Here is a 21,571-nt window from a genome sequence, read left to right on the forward strand (position 1 = left end):
CCATCCCGCAGTAAATTAGCAAATTTTCCAAAGAAATAAAGTCTGAGAAAAAACTGCAAGTCAAGGAAGTCTGGAAGCTAGATTTTTACCGAAGACTTTCTTCTAGTGACAATCTTCATATTTGAGGCCTTTGGTGGGCTAAATACCCTGCCTTTCAACATCGTATAATCCCAGTTCATTGGAAGAGGAGGAATCCTCTTGTCCACCCGAGATTGATGTATGTGACACACGTGATGTGTAGTCCATAACGTGGAAAGTTAACCGATTTACCTTTACCCTACCCTCTTGAATTTAATCTGCTTACAGCGCTGGTTAATCCTGATTCCTAACCATTTGATTTCCCATTACTTTCAAGGGCATTTTTCGACTTGCGTTTGGAGTGCGTCTGCATGATATTTGTTTTTGAGACCTGGTGGCATTTGCGTACATATTTACATTTGTTTTTTTTTATTAATTAACACTTAAAATAAAATAAACATCCCGTTCTGATTGGTTGAAACAAATTTGCCGAAAATTTTAAAGGTCGCGGCGAATCGAATTTTATTCGCCTTGTTTACAAAGTTTGACATGTCGAGTTCCCAAAAAGAAGCTTTGCTGTAGTAATACGCCGATGGGCCAACTTATAAATACGCCCAAGGCGTATTTAAAAAGTGGCCGCATAAGCACAGCTGATGGAACATGATATATCATTTCTATTTTGAAGTCGCCTTATAAAAATATTGACATTAAAGTGAATATTTTATATAAATTGATTTTTGCAAGGCGTATTTATCAGGTGGCCGCATCAACCCTGCTGAGAGAATTTGATATCTCAACTCGTTTTTTAATTCGCCATAAAAAAATATAAACTTCAAAATAAATAATTTATAAATTGTGTTTGCTGCTGTTATGGTTTTTAAACTTAGGGTATATAAAGGCACGCGTCTAGCAACCTCATTCACTATCAGTTTCACTCAGGAGACTTAGGTTTATTGCGTCGGCCCCGAAAGATTCAAAAAGCCCAGAAGCACAATGCCAGACATTAAAATGAAGAAGATTAGGAGGTCCCCTGAACATACCAAGTTACCTAGTATTTTGGCTGCATACTATTGGGTTGACCAAAAAGTAATTGCGGATTTTTCATACAGTCGGCGTTGACAAATTTTTTCACAGCTTGTGACTCTGTAATTGCATTCTTTCTTCTGCCAGTTATCAGCTGTTACTTTTAGCTTGCTTTAGAAAAAAAGTGTAAAAAAAGTATATTTGATTAAAGTTCATTCTAAGTTTTATTAAAAATGCATTTACTTTCTTTTAAAAAATCCGCAATTACTTTTTGGGCAACCCAATATATGCACTCTGAACGGCCACACACCAATCAATGACTATAATGCGTAAAACCGCCATGTGTTTATATTTCGGGAGTTCACGCTCAAGCCCTTTGGCCCTATCTTGGCAGCATTCTATCTGAACGGCCACACACCAAGATAAAAACGTCATCCTCGTAGCCAAATGGAACTTTAACCCCTTCCTTTTGAAAAGACCTGAAAATGCCATACATTTCCTCAAAAAGGGGTACAAAAACAGTCAACCCGTCCTTGTGGTGATTGAGCTCTAGTCATAATATTCCTAGATACGCTAATTATACTCCCCACAAACATCGTATGACCTCAGTTCAAGAGGAATCCTCATGCCCACTGAAAGTCATGCATTTGACAGTTTTGATGTGCCGTGCCTGGTTACAATCGAGACACGCGTCTATAAAGTTGGAATCATTGGCAGCCCTATAGTGGCAGTTGGGCCAGAACTACCCCGGTCTACCGTGAAAGGTTACAGGTATTTATTTTACCGCTGCAGTAGTCGTCAATCATCATCTGGAGATCTGTTTACCTAAATATTAATTATTAAGAATTAACACAAACCACACAAATTATTTTATAATTACATTAAATTTGTTGAACTTGTGAAAATAAGTCGACTTTCTCTTTTGAAGTTTTTCTGTCTGCTAAAGCTTTTTTCGCCCATGTTTGTTTATTGTGTGTTTGTACATCTGAGAGTATTTGTCTCTGTCTGTCTCAAAATTAAGTCTTCCTTCTGCAGCGACATCTATAATATGGAGCATTTCTAATGTAAAGTGTCGTTCGTAGTTACTCTCCGAAGCCGAACCAACTGGAAAATTAAAAATTTAAGGTTAACTATAACACACATTATTAATTTTGAAAAATTTTAAAATTGTTTTTTCTTGCTTGACACTCAAAAGTTAATAACATTATTTCTTCTTGCTTCTTCTGATTGGTCGAAGAAAATTTGCCGAAAATTTTAAATGTTACGGTGAATCGCCCCGTTTACAAATTTTGACATATCAAGTTCCCAAAAATATGCTTTATTGTGGCAATTCACCGATGCGGCCACCTTATAAATATGCTCTTTATACACATTGGGTCTGCTATAGAAAGGTATCCATAGCAACAGTATATTCCAAACATTCAATTTAATTTTCTAAGTTTATAAAACAATCTCGTGCCTTAAAAGAAAAGTGTTCATTGAAATAGAAAAGACATTGAAAAAAATGTTTTGGGGACTAAGCGAAGCATTGGATTTATTTCAGGAATATATTGGCAAGTCAAATTATCAGGTCGAAAACGAAAATTTATCTCCTGACTCAAAAAATCAAGATATTACAACAGAAATTAACATTTTGTTGTTTGGCTTAAATGACCCACGGCATATACTAGCCACTATGGCCAACATGTACTCACACAGAGCGAAAGGAATTAACCCTGTTATAAATTTCTACTTGGTCGATGGATGTATCGAAATTGTGGCTCGAAATATTGCTCTACTGGCTATTGCGCTGGAGAATCCTAAGGTTATGAATATTCGCAGCAAGACCCATTTATTCATGGACATCTATGGTAATACCTTAGTTCGAGCATTTTCACATCAATACGTTTCAGCTAAGTCAAAGTCTTTGATAAAAACGATTACCGATAGCCAATGCTTAGAGAAAAAAGCACCATTCCTAAATATTGATGGCTTAAAATACCGTGAACGTGATGGCGTGGAAAACGCTCTGAATTTCTGGTCATCGAAAGAAGGAAATATTTTCAATATAAAGCAGTATTGGAACGAAAGGGTAAAAAAACTATTGGGGACACGATATGACTACAGGGAAGGCCAATTCGATTGGGACCTCAACATGGTTTTGAAAGACAGAAAAGGATCCCAAATATGCTCACAGGTAAAAAAAATACAGAAATTATAGTGCATTTTAATCAATTTAAACTAGTAATTTCATCATTATACAATGTTCTAACGGTTAGTTTATTTATTTACTCCGTGCGTTTTATTAGTATAACTTTGTGTGTCCGTTTACAACGAACAGAAGAAGTAGGCCCAATGTTTGAGTAAGTCATGTCTTGTCTATCCATGCATGCCTGTAATCAATGTACAGGACGCATTTCTTGTCTGATTGCCATTCTTGTGCACATATCCCTTTCCTGTTGTGAAAGAGAAACAGAGTACACACCTAGCATTCGAACTACTTTAGCGCCATGTACCAGCGAAGCTTAGCCGTTTAAGCTTTGTTGGCACATGTCAACAGAGTTACATTATTTTGCCAATCTGTCACATTTGTTGCCGATAAAGTTATGCGATTTTTGACTGGATAAAGACATCTTTAAGAAATTTTAGCAGATCCTGGTCCCTTATTTTGTTTACAAATTTAAGATCCAATTTTCAATGTTTGCTGACAAAATTTTCTTTCTTTCAAACTTCTTTATTTAAAATCTATCCTTTTGGGATAATAAGCAAATGGTGTAAGTATTTTTACAAATTTCAGTAGTTATTTATATACATCCATCCAGCGATATGCACAACTTAAAACTTGTTTGTTTTTTTCCAAATTTCTCTAGTATATATAAAAAATTAACTATTATAGGTACGAAATGGCAAGTCTAAAATGTGTAAAGTCTTCTTGCTTCATCTGTTGTATCAAGCAAGGATATTGCCAGCACAATGGCATGATTGCTAACTGCTATTAGACGATAAGACATGTCATGAGCCACTTTCTGTCTTCATAAGACTTGTCTTATGTACGTCGAATACGAATAGAGCGCACTCAAATCGGCATGTATTCTCATATGTATTGTACGTTTTTTTTATATACATGTATCTACCAGAGAACTGCTTGAGACCCAAAATTTGGCACTCAACAGCCACCTTGGCCAAAGCAATTGCCTGAATCGCATGCCACATAAAAACAAAGTTATCTAGAAACACACGCACAAATACAATAGAGTGAGAGATGAGCGAACGTTTTAGTAATCGTTCTGAGGATGATTGTCAATTTGGTTGAAGGTTGTTGTTGTAGCAGTTTATTGTGTTCTATCTTTCGTCTGCTTGATTCTGTTGAGTGTCAAGACCCAGGAACTCTGCGACTAAGGTGGGATGCGTCCACAGGGATCTAGGTCTGAGTCGAGTGGGTCTGGCCGGGCAGTTAAACAGGTGACGTGTATCGTGCGGTCCCTGGTTACAATCGGGACATACATCTTGCACGTCGGCATCAATTCTAGCTCTGTGGGAATTGAGGCGGCTGCATCTACCGGAACGTAATTGAGCCAGAACCACTCTGGTTTGCCGGGGGAGGTCGATTTCTTTGGGTGCAATGGGTGGCGGTCGTTCTCCAAGGACTACATTCACCCGGTAGCCAATTACCGCATCTGCTACCGTGTCTGCATGAATGTTGTTTAGACCCGCTTGATATGCCGCTTGATCTAGAGGTTCTCTCTTGTAGCGCTGAACCTCACGCTATAGATCATGTAGATCTACCTTAAGGCTTCTGGGCGGTGGATATCTATCCACAAGATGATGATTTGGATGGTTTCTGCGATAACAGCCCAAAAGGTATTGCTTAGAGTGGTCCACATGAGAACTAAGGAGACAGCCCGTCGCAGTTCGGAGGGCGGCATTCTGACAGATCTGAATATTATTCCACTGCGTGTCACAAAGTTGACGTGACCACACTGGCGCTGCATAACTTACCACAGACCGGCCAATTGCTTTGTACGTGGTCAACAAGCAAGTGACTTGAGGACCTTGTTTCTACTTTTGACTTTATTGCAGATTGCTGTGGCGTGTGAGGAGAATGAGCAAGAGCTGTCAAATGTGACACCAAGTATTTTGGGACACTTGATGGTCGGTATTCACCTCACGCGTATTTGTAGTGAACAGTGTGGCTGAAGATTTGGTGGCGGATATCTTCAGATTTCTTGCAGCGAAATATGAGGCAAGCTCGTTGAGGTAGACCTATCGCAGATGTCATCTATGGGTGGGGGTCCTGATGCCATGATCGTACAATCGTCCGCATATGATACGATCTCTATGCAGTCTGGAGGGGGTGGAATGGAGGATAGGTAGGGGTTAAACTCCCTGTTTCACTCTACGGTGTTTCCACTTCTTATCCCTAAATTCCACAAATAACTGGCGACCACACAGATAATTTTCGAGCCATCGTTTCAGACCTGGCTGGAGGGACGTGTTGGCGATGTCCTCAAATAATTTGGCATGGCTGACCGTGTCGAATGCTTTCGATAGGTCCAGTGCCAAGTGGACCGTCCTATCACATGGCCTGGGCTGATTGAAGCCACGGCAAATGTGTGCGGTGATGTGCAGTCTTCGAAATCCATGCTGATGCTCGGCGAATGGAAATTCTCCTACGAGGCTCGGGAGGAGTAATGCCTCAAGCGTCTTAGCCACCGGTGAGAGAAGGGAGATCGGTCTGTACGACTCCCCCAAACTCGGGTCTTTACCAGGCTTCAGTAGCGGGATCACTCTGCCCATTTTCCAGACATCGGGAACTATAAGAGTGTTCAATGACAGGTTGAGGACAGTGGTAAGGTACTTAACTCCAGGTGAATCCAGATTCTTCAACATCAATGTAGAGATTCCGTCGGCGCCCAACGCCTTAGAAGATTTGGCGCCACGGATTGGTAACTTCGCCCACGGTAAATTGTGATGGCTGTTCATCGGCTCGGAGACCACGAATACTGCGAATGGCTCTCCTCCTTGCTCTGTCTCTCTCGGGATGCACAATAAATTGACGGTTGAACAACTTAGCGCATCTCTTCGGATCAGTCACGGTTATCTCACCAAAAGTGACTGAGGTCCTGTCATCCCGTCTATCGGGGTTCGAGAGTGACTTAACAGTGGCCCACAGTTTGCCTACACCGGTGCCTAAGTTACATTGCTCCAAGTGTTCCAGCCACAAATTCCGTTTATGTTCGTTGACTACCCTGTTTATTTCCAGATTCAGCTCGCTGATTCTGGGGTTAGCGGGGTCCATAGCACGAATCCCATCACGCTCGTCTGCGAGTACCACTGCTTGCGCCGGGAAATTGGGTCGCACTTGGGGTATTCGACCGGCTGGTATAAAGCGAGCGGCTGCTGCGTTAATGATGTCTCGGAATTTCTTCTCGGCCATAAGCACATCAGAGGGGGGTGGCAGTTCACTGATGCGGCGATTGGTATTCTCTCTGAATCCAGTCCAATCTGCCTTCTTATAATTGATAAACGTCCAGCGCTCAGAGGTTATGAAGTCGGGTGGTCGGTCGATGGTGAGAATTATGGGGTGGTGGTGTGACCCCAAAGAGATGACGGCTTGCTAGGATACGTCACTCAGGAGATCAGGGGATGCAATTGAGATGTCTGGCGAGCTGCTGCACCTCCTCGTAATCCTAGTGGGGGCATCCTCATTCACCGTGCAAAACGTGGAGCTGTCTATCTGCTCTGCCAAAGCTATGCCACGCTGGTCGTTACCTAGGGGAGAATGCCATGACGTGTGATGCGCATTAAAATCCCCTAGAACCAGACGATTATGGCCAGATAACAACCCACTTATGTCGGGGTTGTAAGCCTGGCCATTAATCGGGACACAGCTACCAACCGGCGATATATACACGTTGTATATCTCTATCTCGGTAGCACCAGACCTGACTGCTATCCCCATACATTCCATGTAGGGGTCACTAGGGTCAAGCGCAGGCGAGATAGGTCTATACTGCACGGAATGGTGTATAACGAAGGCCAATCCCCCACCTCCATTCCTTGAGCGATCCTTACGTAGCAGATTGTAACCGTGACAACTGTGCAAGCTGCAGGTGTTGGTCAGCTTTGTCTCCTGGATCGCTGCGACCAATATGCTCTTCCGACTCATAAAGTCCACGATCTCATCGATCTTGCCACGCAGTCCGTTGCAGTTTAACTGCAAGAACGATACACTTCCCGGCACTGGCCTGGCATTATTAGGGCTAGGATGCTGCCGTTGCGTTAATTGCCGTACGGGAGAGGTCGGGGGGGTCACATAGTCCGACAACGAGGACGCCGAAGGCGACGACGACGACGCTTGTGACCCACTGCTGGCTATGTTCGCACAGCACCTTGCGACATAGCCAGTATGACTATACTCCCGTAGTGAAGTTAGGCCAGAGCAAGAACGAAAATGTACCCACTCCATGCACCGGTTACACCTCACCGACACCGACCGATGATGAAGGCGGTTTGGCAAACCGAACAGAACCAGGCTCCGGGGTTCTTTTCAATCCCGGCACGGACCAGAAGCGCGCGGAGAAGACACTCCGGGATGTGCCTCTCCCATGACGAAAAAAGACGAACACGTACACTTGGTTGACGGTCATCGTGTGTTGTTTGCAAATAAACACCACTCAGATGAGTGTCATATGAAGCCAAAGCAAGCAAAGGAAGTTTTGTTGATCGACATAGAATACTCCGTTGTGTTTTTTGCACTTTTTTTTATTTTTGGATCATAATTTCTTTTATTCGTGACGTACGTGCTGCCTGTCTCTGTCTGTTCAAAAGTGACAGACTTACTTCCACTTTTTTCTTTTCCCAAGCCATTTTAAAGCACTCAGTAGAAATATTTAATAACGATTTGGTATAAAACCAATAGCGGTTTGGTACTAAAACCAATTCAAGTTTGGTAATACGGCTAGTACCAAATTGTACTAATCATTTATTTTTTTTTTATAATCATTTTTTTTTTTGCGGTATTGATTTCTTACCACTCGGTGTTGCTTTACTATCAATACCATGTAGTACTGAAATGAGCACGTTGGTATCAACTTTTCTCTGGGTGTGAAATAGGCTGAACAATACAGTTGGTCTTTACGGCTGTTAGTTATGACGCAAGAGTTCTGTAAATCTGTTCCGGTGTTCCATGACTGTGACGAAATTCGAACTAATTATCGGATATGATATAATTTTCTTTTAAAATAGGTATCTCCTCAAAAATATTCTTTCAAATATTTTTGAAAAAATTACAAGACGGCTTATTGACCCATAAGATTTTATAATGTTTTCAGTTTTTCAAGGTTTCTGAATCATGATTATTTCTGCACATTTCCACTGGGACGGGTAGTGATTTAGCCTTGTTATCACTGTGGCATTATATAACATTGTGAAAAATAAAATATTGCATCCACGTTGTCATATCCAGAAGAATTTTTTTTTTCTATGTAATGACATTATTTCGTGTATAATTTTGTTAAATCTGATTGGCTCGATCGGAAAGTCCAACTGCAAGGGGCATTCAAGAAAGTTACTGATTTCTCCGTGCTTTTCGTCATTATTAGCGGTGTTTTATTTTAGTACTATGTAGTGCAGTGCTGGATAAATTACCAGTGCAGGCTTATGTAGAACATCTGTTGTCAGGATTGCCATGATATGTTTTTCACAAATAAGCGTGGCCAACCGCCGAAATCCTTTATTGTGAATGGCAGAATAATATTAAAAGCAACTATTTATACAATTACGTGCACAAAACATTAAAAATTTTTGCTCTTTGTAAATTTTAGTTATAAATTTGCACTTTTTTCCTCGTACTGTTTTGATAGGTTGACAAATGGCGTTACCACTACATGACAAACAAACAGAGTTGCACTGGAAACTTTTTTGCGTTTTATTTTTGCTCTTCACGGCTTGTCTATCCAGTACTAAAATAAAACACAGCAATTGAAGGTATTGGAGAAGGGTTTTGCAAAAGCTTCAGCGGTCTGATGCATGTTCTGCACCTTGTTCCATCACTGTTTTTTTTTTTGGAAGCTTTTCTTTTTAAGGGTCTTTATCTTATTTAGAATTATAAATTTTTTCAATAAACTCATCAATTTTTTTATTTTTATTTTCAAAAAGTAATTATGAGAGATTGCAGGCCCGGTTAAATAATTTTTTGTCACGAGAATTTCGACAAATTTTGTACATGTATAATGTACCATGCCATCGGTACCATTAACGAGTTGTTTAATTTTAAAATATTATAATTTTGATTTGGTTTTTTAGTGTTTTTTTTTAAACACCGTCAATCTTTAAGCTATAAACTTTTACACAATTTGCGCCAGTATATGTATGCATAAAATAAATAAAGGGAACATGTCAATTTATTTTGCGGTTTAAAAATGGCATCGTTTTCAAATGAAAAATATTTTTTGTCAAAAATTTGCAAAATTTTTCAAAAAAGATACTCCCATTTCGCAAACTTTAACCCTTAAGGCATTATCATTTCTGTACATTTTCATAATAGTGGAAGTGTTAAAAAAAATGTTAAGAGCTAATTTGACTTATTTCGATATCAAAGCACCCCATTATCTTAAGAACAGTATGGCCAATTTTTTTAGTAAATTTCAAAATTTTCACACTGGCAAAAAAGTTCCACGGGGATTTTTTTAATTTCTTTGGGCTTGAATTAAAGCTTGAAATGTTTCCAACAATTGAAGGTATGTCTCGCCATATTCTAACCATAAAAGAGGTCATGACAGCCAAAATACTAAACAAGAAGTCAAGATCCTAAATCGATTTAAATGGCAGCTATATCAGGTTATGGATCGATTTGAACCATTTTTGGCAGAGTTATTAAAAGTCATAACAAAACACGTTATGCGAAATTTCAACAAAATCGGATAAGAATTGCGCCCTCTAATGGCTCAAGAAATCAAGATCCAAGATCGGTTTATATGGCAGCTATATCAGGTTATAACAATAAAACACATCAACCAAATCGGATATGAATTGCGCCCTATAGTGGCTCAAGAAGTCAAGACCCAAGATCGGTTTATATGGCAGCTATATCAAAACATGGACCGATATGGCCCATTTACAATCCCAACCGACCTACACCAATAAGAAGTATTTGTGCACCATTTAGCGTGCTTTCGACAGACGGACGGACAGATGGACGGACATGGCTAGATCGACCTACAATGTCACGACGATAAAGAATATATATAGTTTATGGGATCTTAGACGAATATTTTGAGAAGTTACAAACAGAATGACGAAATTAGTTTACCCCCATCCTATGGTGGAAGGTATAAAAAAAGTCGATTTTTATGCACTTTTCTAGATCACTTCTACTACAAAACACAGAAATAACCATGAAAATATTTCTATCCTATCCGATTTTATGTAACATAAAAGTTCATTTTTCAAAAAAGCCGAAAATTCCAAATTTTTTTGTTGTCGCTATCATTTGCAATGAAAACCGATCGCCTTATTTACGCAGTTATTACCTTATTTTAAAGGATTTTTTTTCATACCTTTCCAACGATGTTTAACTCGAATTCTATCTACCCTACATTTCATTAAACTCAATGTAAAAAACTTTATGTGTGGAAGCTAATATCGGGCTTACACTAAAACATTGATCGATTTGCCCATGGTTTGCAATATAAATTTGTTAGACCAGAAAAAGGTCTCCTACAAAAGGATCATTTAAATAAAGATAGCGAAAACCCTTTGCATCGGTGTGTAAATTAGTAACTTCCAAAATAAAACAGCATTTTAGTTTTGTATTATTTTATATTATTCTCTACAAAATAATCTGAAGTATCAAAATTTAAAAGCTCTTTAATTAGAATGGCATCGGGATGTCCTTATCTATATTTTCACATATTTTAGTTGCCAATTAGTTCTGATGCTGCATAGTACAGGATCAGACGATAACAATAAATAATGAATCAAATCATAATTTAGATTAAATTTGCTGCTCTTTCGGGTATTTAAAGTCTCTTTTTCGGGATACCCGAGCTTCTTCTGTAAGTTCTCCTAACGGAAGTATGTTGTATTCCACAATTTTCTTACCGTGATTAAAGACTTTATGTACTGTCGGTGTTTAAGCTTTCCACGAATATAAATCAGTTAAAATGTTGTTTTTGTATCAATTATTATATGCTTCAAATTTGGTTGAATTTATAATCTATTCTTGCAATTGGCCCTCCTCTGTGTGGGTGGGTCATCCGGTTGGATTGGGCTCAATGTGGAACGACGCCACCGTGGAAAGACGGATCTCTAAAGGTACTTCGACAGCAGCAGCTAGTGAAGCATCTAAAGAGGAATTGTCCACACCACAATTGTCCGGTGTCCTGAGGAAGAGTGTTTCCACTACTTCCACAACTGTCCCGGGATGCGCGCGGAAATCTATCTTGTGAAGATGAACTCCTGGCAGTGGTCCGGTTTCTGCACATATATCTCCGTCGTTGTAAGGCCGCTTCGGCTGCACTGAAGTTACTGACTAGCTTCCCTATATATGGCACACGATTCCGAGATACCGCATTCAACCTTAAGTTGCTGGTTGAAGCCGCTTCTGCGTGAAGCGCCTCAGTGGGAAGGACGGATATATACACGAAAGGGGGTAAGCTGCTTATCGAATATATTATGAGTTGCAATCTGTCGATTTGTAAAAAAGGTAATAAACCGATAATTATTACCAGGAACAGGCAGGAGTTGCTAGATGTTACCATTGTATCGAAAGATCTTAGTGGAAGGGTAAGCGACTTGGAAGTGTAGGATGATCACAGGTTCTCAGCTCATCGTTATATAAGTTTCAGCCTTGGGGAAAATACTGCACAAGTGATACCTTGGCTAAACAGAAATTGGTATACATTTCGGCATACATTGTAGGAAGCGATGCTAATGCACATCATTAGATTTGAGGAAGTTCGGATGGCAACGAAAGGGGTGAGCTGCTCATCAAATTTATTATAAGTTGCACACATTCTGCACGTATTTCCAGAAAATGTAGTGGAAACTGCGGAGTATATACACATAATGGTCAAGCGGATCAGCTGCAGCTCCATGGAGGATACATCTAAGGCCTCTAGGCAAAAGAAGATCCTATCCTCGAGACCTATAGCGGTGAAATACATTCACAAGTCAGAGAATGGACGTCCAGTGAGGAAACACTTGAAATACTCGTTGGGTCAGCAGAGGAACTCCTCAAGGAGGTGTACTGTCTCCTCTACTTTGGAACATAGCCATTAACAATATATTGGGTTGCACAAAAAGTAATTGCGGATTTTTCATATAGTCGGCGTTGACAAATTTTTTCACAGCTTGTGACTCTGTAATTGCATTCTTTCTTCTGTCAGTTATCAGCTGTTACTTTTAGGTTGCTTTAGAAAAAAAGTGTAAAAAAAGTATATTTGATTAAAGTTCATTCTAAGTTTTATTAAAAATGCATTTACTTTCTTTTAAAAAATCCGCAATTACTTTTTGTCTCTGGAAGAAAAAGGTGTAAAAGTGGTCGCGTATCCTGCTGACGTGGCTATTGTGGTAAGGGCAAAGTTTCCCAGCGCACTAAGAGATATACTTCGGGAAGCTCTACGTGTCACAGTAAAGTGGTCTACCGGAAGTGGTGTAGGCGTAAATCCGTGCTAGACGGAAGTAGTTCTTTTCAGCAGGAGATACAAGTTACCTACAGTGGCACCTGTCTCCTTCGGAGGAGAGAATGTTGCATTTACTTAAACTAGACACATTGATGAGCCGCTTTTTGATAAAATACTGTACCATTATTCCTGATAGAACCGATTGAAACTACGATATCCCCGGTAATAGAAGTTTAATAGACTTCTACACGGATGGTACCAAACCAGACAACCAGGTGGGCTTTGGGGTGTACTCTGAAAAACAATAACTTGTTATATCGAGAAGGTTATCCAACCACTGCAGTGCTTATAAAGCGGAGATCCCTAAAATTAAAGATATGGTGGAATGGCTAAGATATAATGTCATAACTATAACTGGCATAAATATCTTCTCAAACAGCCAGGCAGCCATTTAATCTCTGGAGAACGTATTTCTGAACACAAAAACCGCCCTCGATTGTCGCAGATCTCTCAACGAGATTGCTGAACAGTTTAATATTCATCTGTTCTGGGTGCCGGGCCACAGAGAATCCCAGGGGATTGTAAAGCGGACGAGCTTGCGAGACTAGGATGTATCTCACATATTCTAGGAGAACTGGAATCTGGAAGCTTAGTCTATAGACCATGATATAATGTTGAAGAGACTGAAATATTATGGGAATAAACTCTTATTATGTAGAAGCTATTTTCAAACAGGAAGCAATATATAAGTATTAATAATACAGGTAGCTTTGTTGTGCAGGTCAGGCACTGCGTTCCACAGGATAGTTGTTTGGGTCCTCTATTGTTTTCAATTTATTTAAATGATCCTATGAACTTAGGATTAACAGGAAAGATATTTATGGTTGCAGATGATTTCTGTTTGCTGCTTCCATATAAGCTCGTCACGGCACTCAAGGCTGCAATGGAAAGAGATTCTGCTTTATTATTTGAGTTTGCCCAATTGAATAGACTTCAACTTAATTGTAATAAGCCAAAGTGATTCGCTTCAGACCACACTCCGTGGCACGTTACCATTACTTAAAGGTGTATGTTGACGGTAATGTCATAAGTGAAACACATTCAATGAGGTATCTACCCATTATATTGTGTTAGGACAATCATATTGACGGCGTTAAAAGAAAAATTGTTCCAGCCACCGAAATTCTGTATTAATTTAGAAATAACTCGAATTTGAGTGCGAAATTAAAGTTAGTCTTTGATTCAATCGCACTTAAACTACTCAGCCACTGTTATACTCTTATAATAAGTTCAATAGATCCTTAAAGTCATTGCAATGCTTTCAAAATAAATCTCTTAAATGATTTTCCATTTTCATGTTCAACAGTCTCATTTACAAAAATTTTACAAACGATATACATACCAAGTTTTGATGTTTTTATACAAGCCCATTATTGTCTACCGTACAATACCTTTTTCTCAAAATCAAAGCGGTTTACTCATCAGAAATCAAGTGAACCATAGAACACCCCGGAAAAAACAATACACAGGATAGATTTTGTTGGTAGCAACTTATATAATGAATTGGCCAAAAAATCAAAAGCTCCGACTTCTGTGGTGTCCATCGTTACCACGGGAAGCATAGCTGAAAGCTATCGCGCGCGTCCACAGGTTGCGGATGGTGGAAAGCTCCGTTTTTAAGCGGAGTAGTTGCAAATGCGGCCGCAGGCAATCTGCGATTTTCGAGAGGAGAGTCTCAGTGAGTAGTCAGGTGACACTGACTCTTACTTAAATACTGAGTGCCAATGATACTAAAGATGACAAGGCGAGTTATTGGCGCCTTCAAATAACCAAAGTCCAACATCTGCGTCTGTTCCCAGATTAGGGGCGGCAGGACGCTAGCGTCGGATCTTGGAGCAAGCAGCTCGCCACAACGAGAGATACATGTGCAATCCCACAAAACCCATGCGGTTGAGGCGCTGGGCCAGTAACTCGCCCCCGGAAATCTATGAGAACTACTGTGACAGATAAAATAATTGTAAAAACGGACCCCCCGACCCCCAACGTTGACGGTATACGCGCTGGCGGATGTATAAGAGAAGTACAAGGCAGGTATTACCGCCTTACAGGAAATGCGATGGACTGAGAATGGCGTCACTACAACACCAAACGGTGACGAACTATACTAAAGCTGCCATGAATTTGACTGTGGATTTGTGGTTAGTCGGAGACTGACTCACCTTGTCTCCAGCTTTACTCCGGAAGATGTGTTGTGGTTAGCCTCAATCCGCATAAAAGCCAAAATCTTCAACATCCACCTTTTTTTTGCCCATGCCCCAACGGAAGACAAGGACAAGCAGACCAAGGATAATGGGTTGAGGCTGATAGATTTCGCCGCGGCAAAAAACATGGTTGTTAGTAGCACCAAATTTCACGTTGTGATAGATGGAAGGCGTTCATCCAGCGTGTTAGATGTACGATCGATCCGTGGAGCGAACATAGATTCGGATCATTATTGCCCACTCCATGGAAAATGCCGCGAAATCCGTACTTGGGTACCGGAAGCCTCCTCCAAGAAACGCATGGTACGATCAAGAGTGTCGAGATGCTACTAAAGCCAGGAATACGGCATATAGAGTAACCCTGCAATCAGTAGCAACACGCCAGATGAAGGAGAGGTATCGGGAGAAAAGGAGAGAGGAGAAACGTATATTCCGCAGAAAGAAAAAGGAAATGGAAAGACGTGAGTGTGAACGAATTGAGATGTACAGGAGTCAGAATGAAGTCCGGAAATTCTGCCAAAGAATTAAACATTAAAGCGATGGCTTTGGTGCAGGCACATCCTCCTGCAGGGACAAAGAAGGAAATCTGGTAACTGACACAGATAGCATACTGAGGATATGGAAATAATATTTTACACAACTCCTAGTGTACGACGTTGGCGGCGAAGAGGATACCGCATAATCAATCAATGATGATGGTATAGAATGTTTACCTCCTAGTCAGAATGAGGTCCAAGTAGTAGTGACCCGACTAAAGAACAACAAGGCAGCAGGAGCCGGCAGGTTACTCGCTGAACTATTTAAGACCGGAGGCGACATGCTGTTAAGGCGTATGCATCTACTTATCTGCGCAATCTGGCTAGAAGAACTCATACCCCATGATTGAAACCTCAGCATACTATGTCCTATACATAAGAAAGGAGACAAGACGAAATGTGCCAACTACAGAGGAATAAATCTACTCTTCTCTTCCTGTGTGTAAGATTAAAATCTAAAGTCAATGAGATAATTGGGCTCTATCAATGCGGCTTTAGACCTGGTAAATCCACCCTGGACACTGCGCCAAATCCTGGACAAGACCCAAGAAGGACAAATCAAAACCTACCATCTCTTTGTTGACTACAAAGCCGCTTTCAATACCCCTTCACGTTCCTCAATACCAAACGAGGTTTCTAACAAGGAGACAGCCTATCTTGAGATCTCTATAATATCCTGCTGAAGAAGATTATACGAGATGCAGATGTGAGTAAATATGGCACACTAATCACAAGAGAACACAAGCTACTCGCCTATGCCGACGACATCGACATCATGGGTCGGTTACCGAAAGTAGTAACTTCAGCCTTTGTAAAAATCGAAAGAGAGTCATGTGAAAATGGGTCTGACAGTAAATGGAGATAAGACGAAATGGATGGTTTCAACTCCCAAAAAGCCTTGCACTACCGAGCAGATGAAGAAAATGGAGAAAGTTGGGAACCACAACTTTGAGATAGTCAGTAACTTTATCTACCTCTACAGTTTAGAAACAAGGCCACCTCTCGACAGACGAAGATTACACTATACAAGACACTGATACTACTGTGTTGTTATATGGTTCTGAGGCATGGGTACTTTTGAAAGCAGACGAGACAGTGCTTGGAGTATTTGAAAGAATGATATTCGTAAAATATATGGACCAGTTTGCGTTAATGGAGAATATAGGCGACGTATGAACCACGAGTTGTATGACGACGATAGCATAGTTACACGCATCAAAATACAACGGCTGCGTTGGTTAGGGCATGTTATAACAATGGAAGAAGAAGCTCCAGCAAAGAAGTCTTTTGAAGAAGTCAAACACGGTGGTACACGCAAACCGGGAAGACTAAAAGCCCGATGGAAAGATCAGGTGGTGGGAGACAGCTCGAAACTTGGTGTCAGAGATTTTAGAATGAGCGCAGAAGATCGAGGCGCTTGGAACGCTATTCTACGTTCGGCTAGTGGAACAAATGTTCTGTCGTAGCCAATTAAATCAAACAAAAAAAAAAAAAAATTTAAGGAAAAAAAGTAAAAAGGGCCGAACTTTGGATACCCACCACCTCGGGTATATATGTAAACCACCTTTCATCAAAATCTGGTGAAAAATGCATACCTTATGTCCCATACCAGTTATATCGTAATATGATCCGATTTGGACCAAATACTAATAAGTACAAGTCATTGTTCAATTGTGTATAACAAAATATTGGTTTTTTTTGTAGCTATATCTAAAAATAAACCGATCTGAACCATATACAACACGGATGTCGAAAAGCCTAACATAAGTCAATGTGTCAAATTTCAGTTAAATCGGATTATAAATGCGCCGTTTTTGGGGCCAAGACCGAGATATCGGTCTATATGGCAGCTATATGCAAATCTTGATCGATCCAGACCAAATTGCAGAAATATGTGGAGGGGCTTAACTTAACTCGCTGTCCCAAATTTCGGCAACATCGGACAATAAAAGCGCCTTTTAAGGGTCCAAAGCAATAAATCGAGAGATCGGTCTATATGGCAGCTATATCCAAACCTGGACTGATCTGTGCCATAATGCAGAAGTATGTCAGGAGGCTTAACGCAACTCACTGTCCCCAAATTTCGGCGCCTTTTATGCGCTTAAGACCCTAAATCGGAGGATCGGTCTATGTGACAGCTATATCCAAATCTGGACCGATCTGAGCCAAATTGACGAAGGATGTCGAAGGGCCTCACACAACCCACTGTCCCAAATTTCAGCAAAATCGGATAATAAATGTGGCTTTTGTGGGCCTAAGACCCCAAATCGGAGGATCGGTCCATATGGCAGCTATATCCAAATATGAACCGATCTGAGCCAAATTAACGAAGGGCCTAACACAACTCACTGTCCCAAATTTCAGCGAAATCGGATAAAAAATGTGGCTTTTATGGGCCTTAGACCCTAAATCGAAGGGTAGGTCTATATGACAGCTATATCCAAACCTGGACCGATCTGGGCCAAATTGACGAAGGATTTCAATGGACCTAACACAATTCACTGTCCCGAATTTCATTAAAATCGGATAATAAATGTGGCTTTTGTAGGCCTAAGGCCCTAAATCGGACGATCGGTCTATATGGCAGCTATATCCAAATATGAACCGATCTGGACCAAATTGACGAAGGATGTCGAAGGGCCTAACACAATTCACTATCCCAAATTTCAGCAAAATCGGATAATAAATGTGGCTTTTATGGGCCTAAGACTCTAAATCGGCGGATCGGTCTATATGGGTTCTATCTCAAGATATAGTCCGATATAGCCCATCTTCGAACTTAACCTGCTTATGAACAAAAAAAGAATCTGTGCAAAATTTCAGCTCAATATCTCTATTTTTAAAGACTGTTGACTGTAATTTACGCTGATCAAGAATATATATACTTTATAGGGTCGGAAATGGATATTTCGATGTGTTGCAAACGGAATGACAAAATGAATATACCCCCATCCTTCGGTGGTGGGTATAAAAATGTTTTAGGTTAGGTTGAAAAGAGGGTGCAAATATTAATCCGCCCCATGCCATTATGGACAAACACCTAAGCCAGTAATCGGCTTGTTGTGCGCTCTTAAAAGTATAAAGTAACCTCTAAAAAGAAAATTGTAAGTTAGGAATTCCGTGCTACTTACAAAATCCCTAATTGTTTTCAATACCACTCCCCTAAGTTGGTTAATGTGTGGTATTGTGTATCCACTTAAGTGCCGGTATCTGTAATGCTGTAATGTTTCACATTACATCAAAACGGAGAATTTTTGTTGTACAATCCAATCGTACTTGCAAAAAGAGTATTTTTTTATATATAGTATTATAAATATCTTGAACTTACTTGTATTATGTGACTATTATGGAAGGGCGTCACAACAACACCAAATGGTGACGAACTATACCATAGCTGCCATAACACGAGGTATGAATTTGGCTGTGGAGACTGAAACCCCTTGTCGCAAGCTCTACTCCGGTGGATGAGAGGCTAGCCGCTATCCGCATAAAAGCCAAATTCTTCAACATAAGCCTTATTTGTGCGAATTCCCCGACAGAAGACAAGGACGAGCAGACCAGAAGGCAAGGACGAGCAGACCAATCGATCCGAGGAGCGAACATAGATTCGGATCATTACCTTGTTGCAGCAAAGGTACACACCCGTCTGAGCATGGCGAGAAAAGTACGATCTGACATTGCACGGAAGCTGGACATTGAAAAGCTGCAAACACAACAGATGACAGCGGCATACTCCACTTGCCTGACCCAACTGCTTGATGAAAGCACTCCTTGTTCCGATGATATAATGGCACAGTGGCAAAATATTGCCCACTCCATTGAAAATTCCGCGAAATCCGTACTTGGGTACCGGAAGCCTCCTCCAAGAAACCCATGGTACGACCAAGAGTGTCGAGATGCTACTTAAGCCAAGAATACGGCATATAGAGCATCCCTGCAATCAGTGGCAATGCGCCAGATGAAGGAGAGGTATCGGGAGAAAAGGAGAGAGGAGAAATGTATATTCCGCAGAAAGAAAAAGGAAATGGAAAGACGTGAGTGTGAACGAATTGAGATGTACAGGAGTCAGAAGGAAGTCCGGAAATTCTACCAAAGAATTAAACATCAAACCCATGGAAGGAAATCTGGTAACTGATACATATAATGTATGTATAATAATACATACAATGCCAAACAATGTTTCAAACAAGGAGACAGCTTATTGTGTGATCTCTTTAATATCCAGCTGGAGAAGATTATACGAGATGCAGATGTGAATAGATATGGCACACTAGTAACACGAGAATACATGCTACTCGCCTATGCCGACAACATCGATATCATAGGTCGGTCACCGGAAGTAGTAACTGCAGTCTTTGAAAGAATCGAAAAGAGAGTCGGTGAAAATGGGACTGGCAGTAAATGGAGATAAAATGAAATGGATGGTACAACCGATCAGATAAAGAAAATGGAGAAAGTTGGAAACCACTACTTTGAGACAGTCAGCATCTTTATATACCTCGGCACCGCCGTAACCGAAACGAATGACACCAGTTTTGAAATAAAGCGAAGAATAATACTGGCAAATAAATGCTACTTTGGATTAAGTAGACAGTTTTGAAACAAGCCCACCTCTCGACAGACGAAAATTACACTATACAAGACACTGATACTACCCGTGTCTTGAGGCATGGGTACTTGTGAAAACAGAGTACCCGTGGGACAAACGTTCTGTCATAGCCAATTGCAGTAAGTAAGTGCCTCCTATTCTTTAATGAAATGTTTGAGGGAAAATTTATGTTAAATAAAATAACATAACAAAAAACCCAAAAAGAACTACATATTATCTAGAAAAGCAAAAAGCGTCCATTTATTGCCTTTTTACGCTTCGGACTAGGAAGTAGCTTTTCGGTTTTTGGTGACGTGAAAAGCAATAAATCTAGTGCGAAAGGCATTAAGTTGACATCCATTCTTATTAGAAGAATAATTTTTGTTTAAGTGACCTCTAAATTAAATCTAAATTGTTGCAGCAACCCGATGGCAAATTAACTTATTTTTAAAGTAAGTTTTTTCCCAATTTCAGGAATACAGATACTGGAGAGAAACTGGAGTTGCTTTTACTTTTCCAGAATTCGAGTACAACGTGCCAAACAAGACGCTAGCCGCCGGTTTAGTACGGAACGGCAAAAAATATTTGCACCGTGGTTACATAGGCGATATCCAGACTGGCCCGTATGCAGCCTTCGGTTTAACAACGTCCGATCAACGTATGCTTAAATCAATGCATGGACAAAACGATTATCGTTCAACGGACATTACAGAACGTAATATTTTGCAAATATTTCACGAGCTGGCAACACAGATGCCCTATGATCACAATCTCAGTCAGTCACGAAAATATGGTTCCATTCGTCTTCAAATGGGAAAAGGTCTAACTAACTGCGAGGAGGATGTGGAGAACTTGCTGCAGGACTACAATGAGCCGTGGATAAAGATAGAAGGAGTCAAAATAAACTTTCTTTCAAGTGATGAAATTCTTTCTTTGCAAGATAGCAACAGTCGTTGGGCGAATTTCTTTGATGTCATCTTTGTCGCACACAATTATTTTTCATTTTTGAAAGATTCATTTATTGATGTCCTGCGCTCTCCTTCAATATTGATTATGGAGACAAGACTATTGACCACTGAGAGGAAAAGTGCTGTTGACAAATTTGAAGAGGAATTGTTTCAGTTCGCAGAGAGGACACATTTGAAGCCATGTATAAACTATGACACAATCAACTCGAAACGGTCAATTTTGAAGTTTCAGAAAATTTAAAAACTACATTAAACCGGAACTTTCGTTTATAGTTTCTTATTGAAATAGACAATAAAAATTCTTACTCTAATATTGTGATTTATTAAATCTGTTTTTGTGCTACTTTTTGCTATTTTGGTTGTTTCATTCTATCGTTGGATTTCTCTGTCCAGCTAAAACCCATAGGCTTTGAGTTTGTTTGTATTTAGAAAAGAAAGCAAAATAATTTTTTTTTAAAAAGTTAAGAGATATGAGGAGTGATTTATAGCATTGGGCAGGTTACGGAGATGTTGATTTCGAAGGTGACTAAAGCTTCATCATCACTGGAGAACGTATTTCTGAATTCAAAAA

At 40.2% G+C, this 21,571-nt stretch overlaps 1 protein-coding gene across 1 annotated transcript; it reads left to right on the forward strand.

The window, feature by feature from the left end:
* The first annotated feature begins 2,471 nt into the window (after positions 1-2,471).
* LOC106092805 (dynein axonemal assembly factor 3 homolog) lies at positions 2,472-21,353 on the forward strand. The gene is made up of 2 exons (XM_013259732.2): positions 2,472-3,217; positions 20,507-21,353. Exons 1-2 carry the CDS (start codon positions 2,546-2,548, stop codon positions 21,239-21,241), a joined length of 1,407 nt encoding a protein of 468 aa, XP_013115186.2. The 5' UTR covers positions 2,472-2,545; the 3' UTR covers positions 21,242-21,353.
* Positions 21,354-21,571: the final 218 nt, after the last annotated feature.

This window comes from Stomoxys calcitrans, chromosome 5, assembly GCF_963082655.1.
Source record: "Stomoxys calcitrans chromosome 5, idStoCalc2.1, whole genome shotgun sequence".
Lineage (NCBI taxonomy): Eukaryota > Metazoa > Arthropoda > Insecta > Diptera > Muscidae > Stomoxys > Stomoxys calcitrans.

Bases quoted from the DNA above. Each gene is read 5' to 3' on its own strand.
- LOC106092805 (XM_013259732.2), top strand. From the start codon at position 2,546: ATGTTTTGGGGACTAAGCGAAGCATTGGATTTATTTCAGGAATATATT. The intron at 3,218-20,506 runs GTAAAAAAAATA...TCCCAATTTCAG, and splicing joins GATCCCAAATATGCTCACAG to GAATACAGATACTGGAGAGA.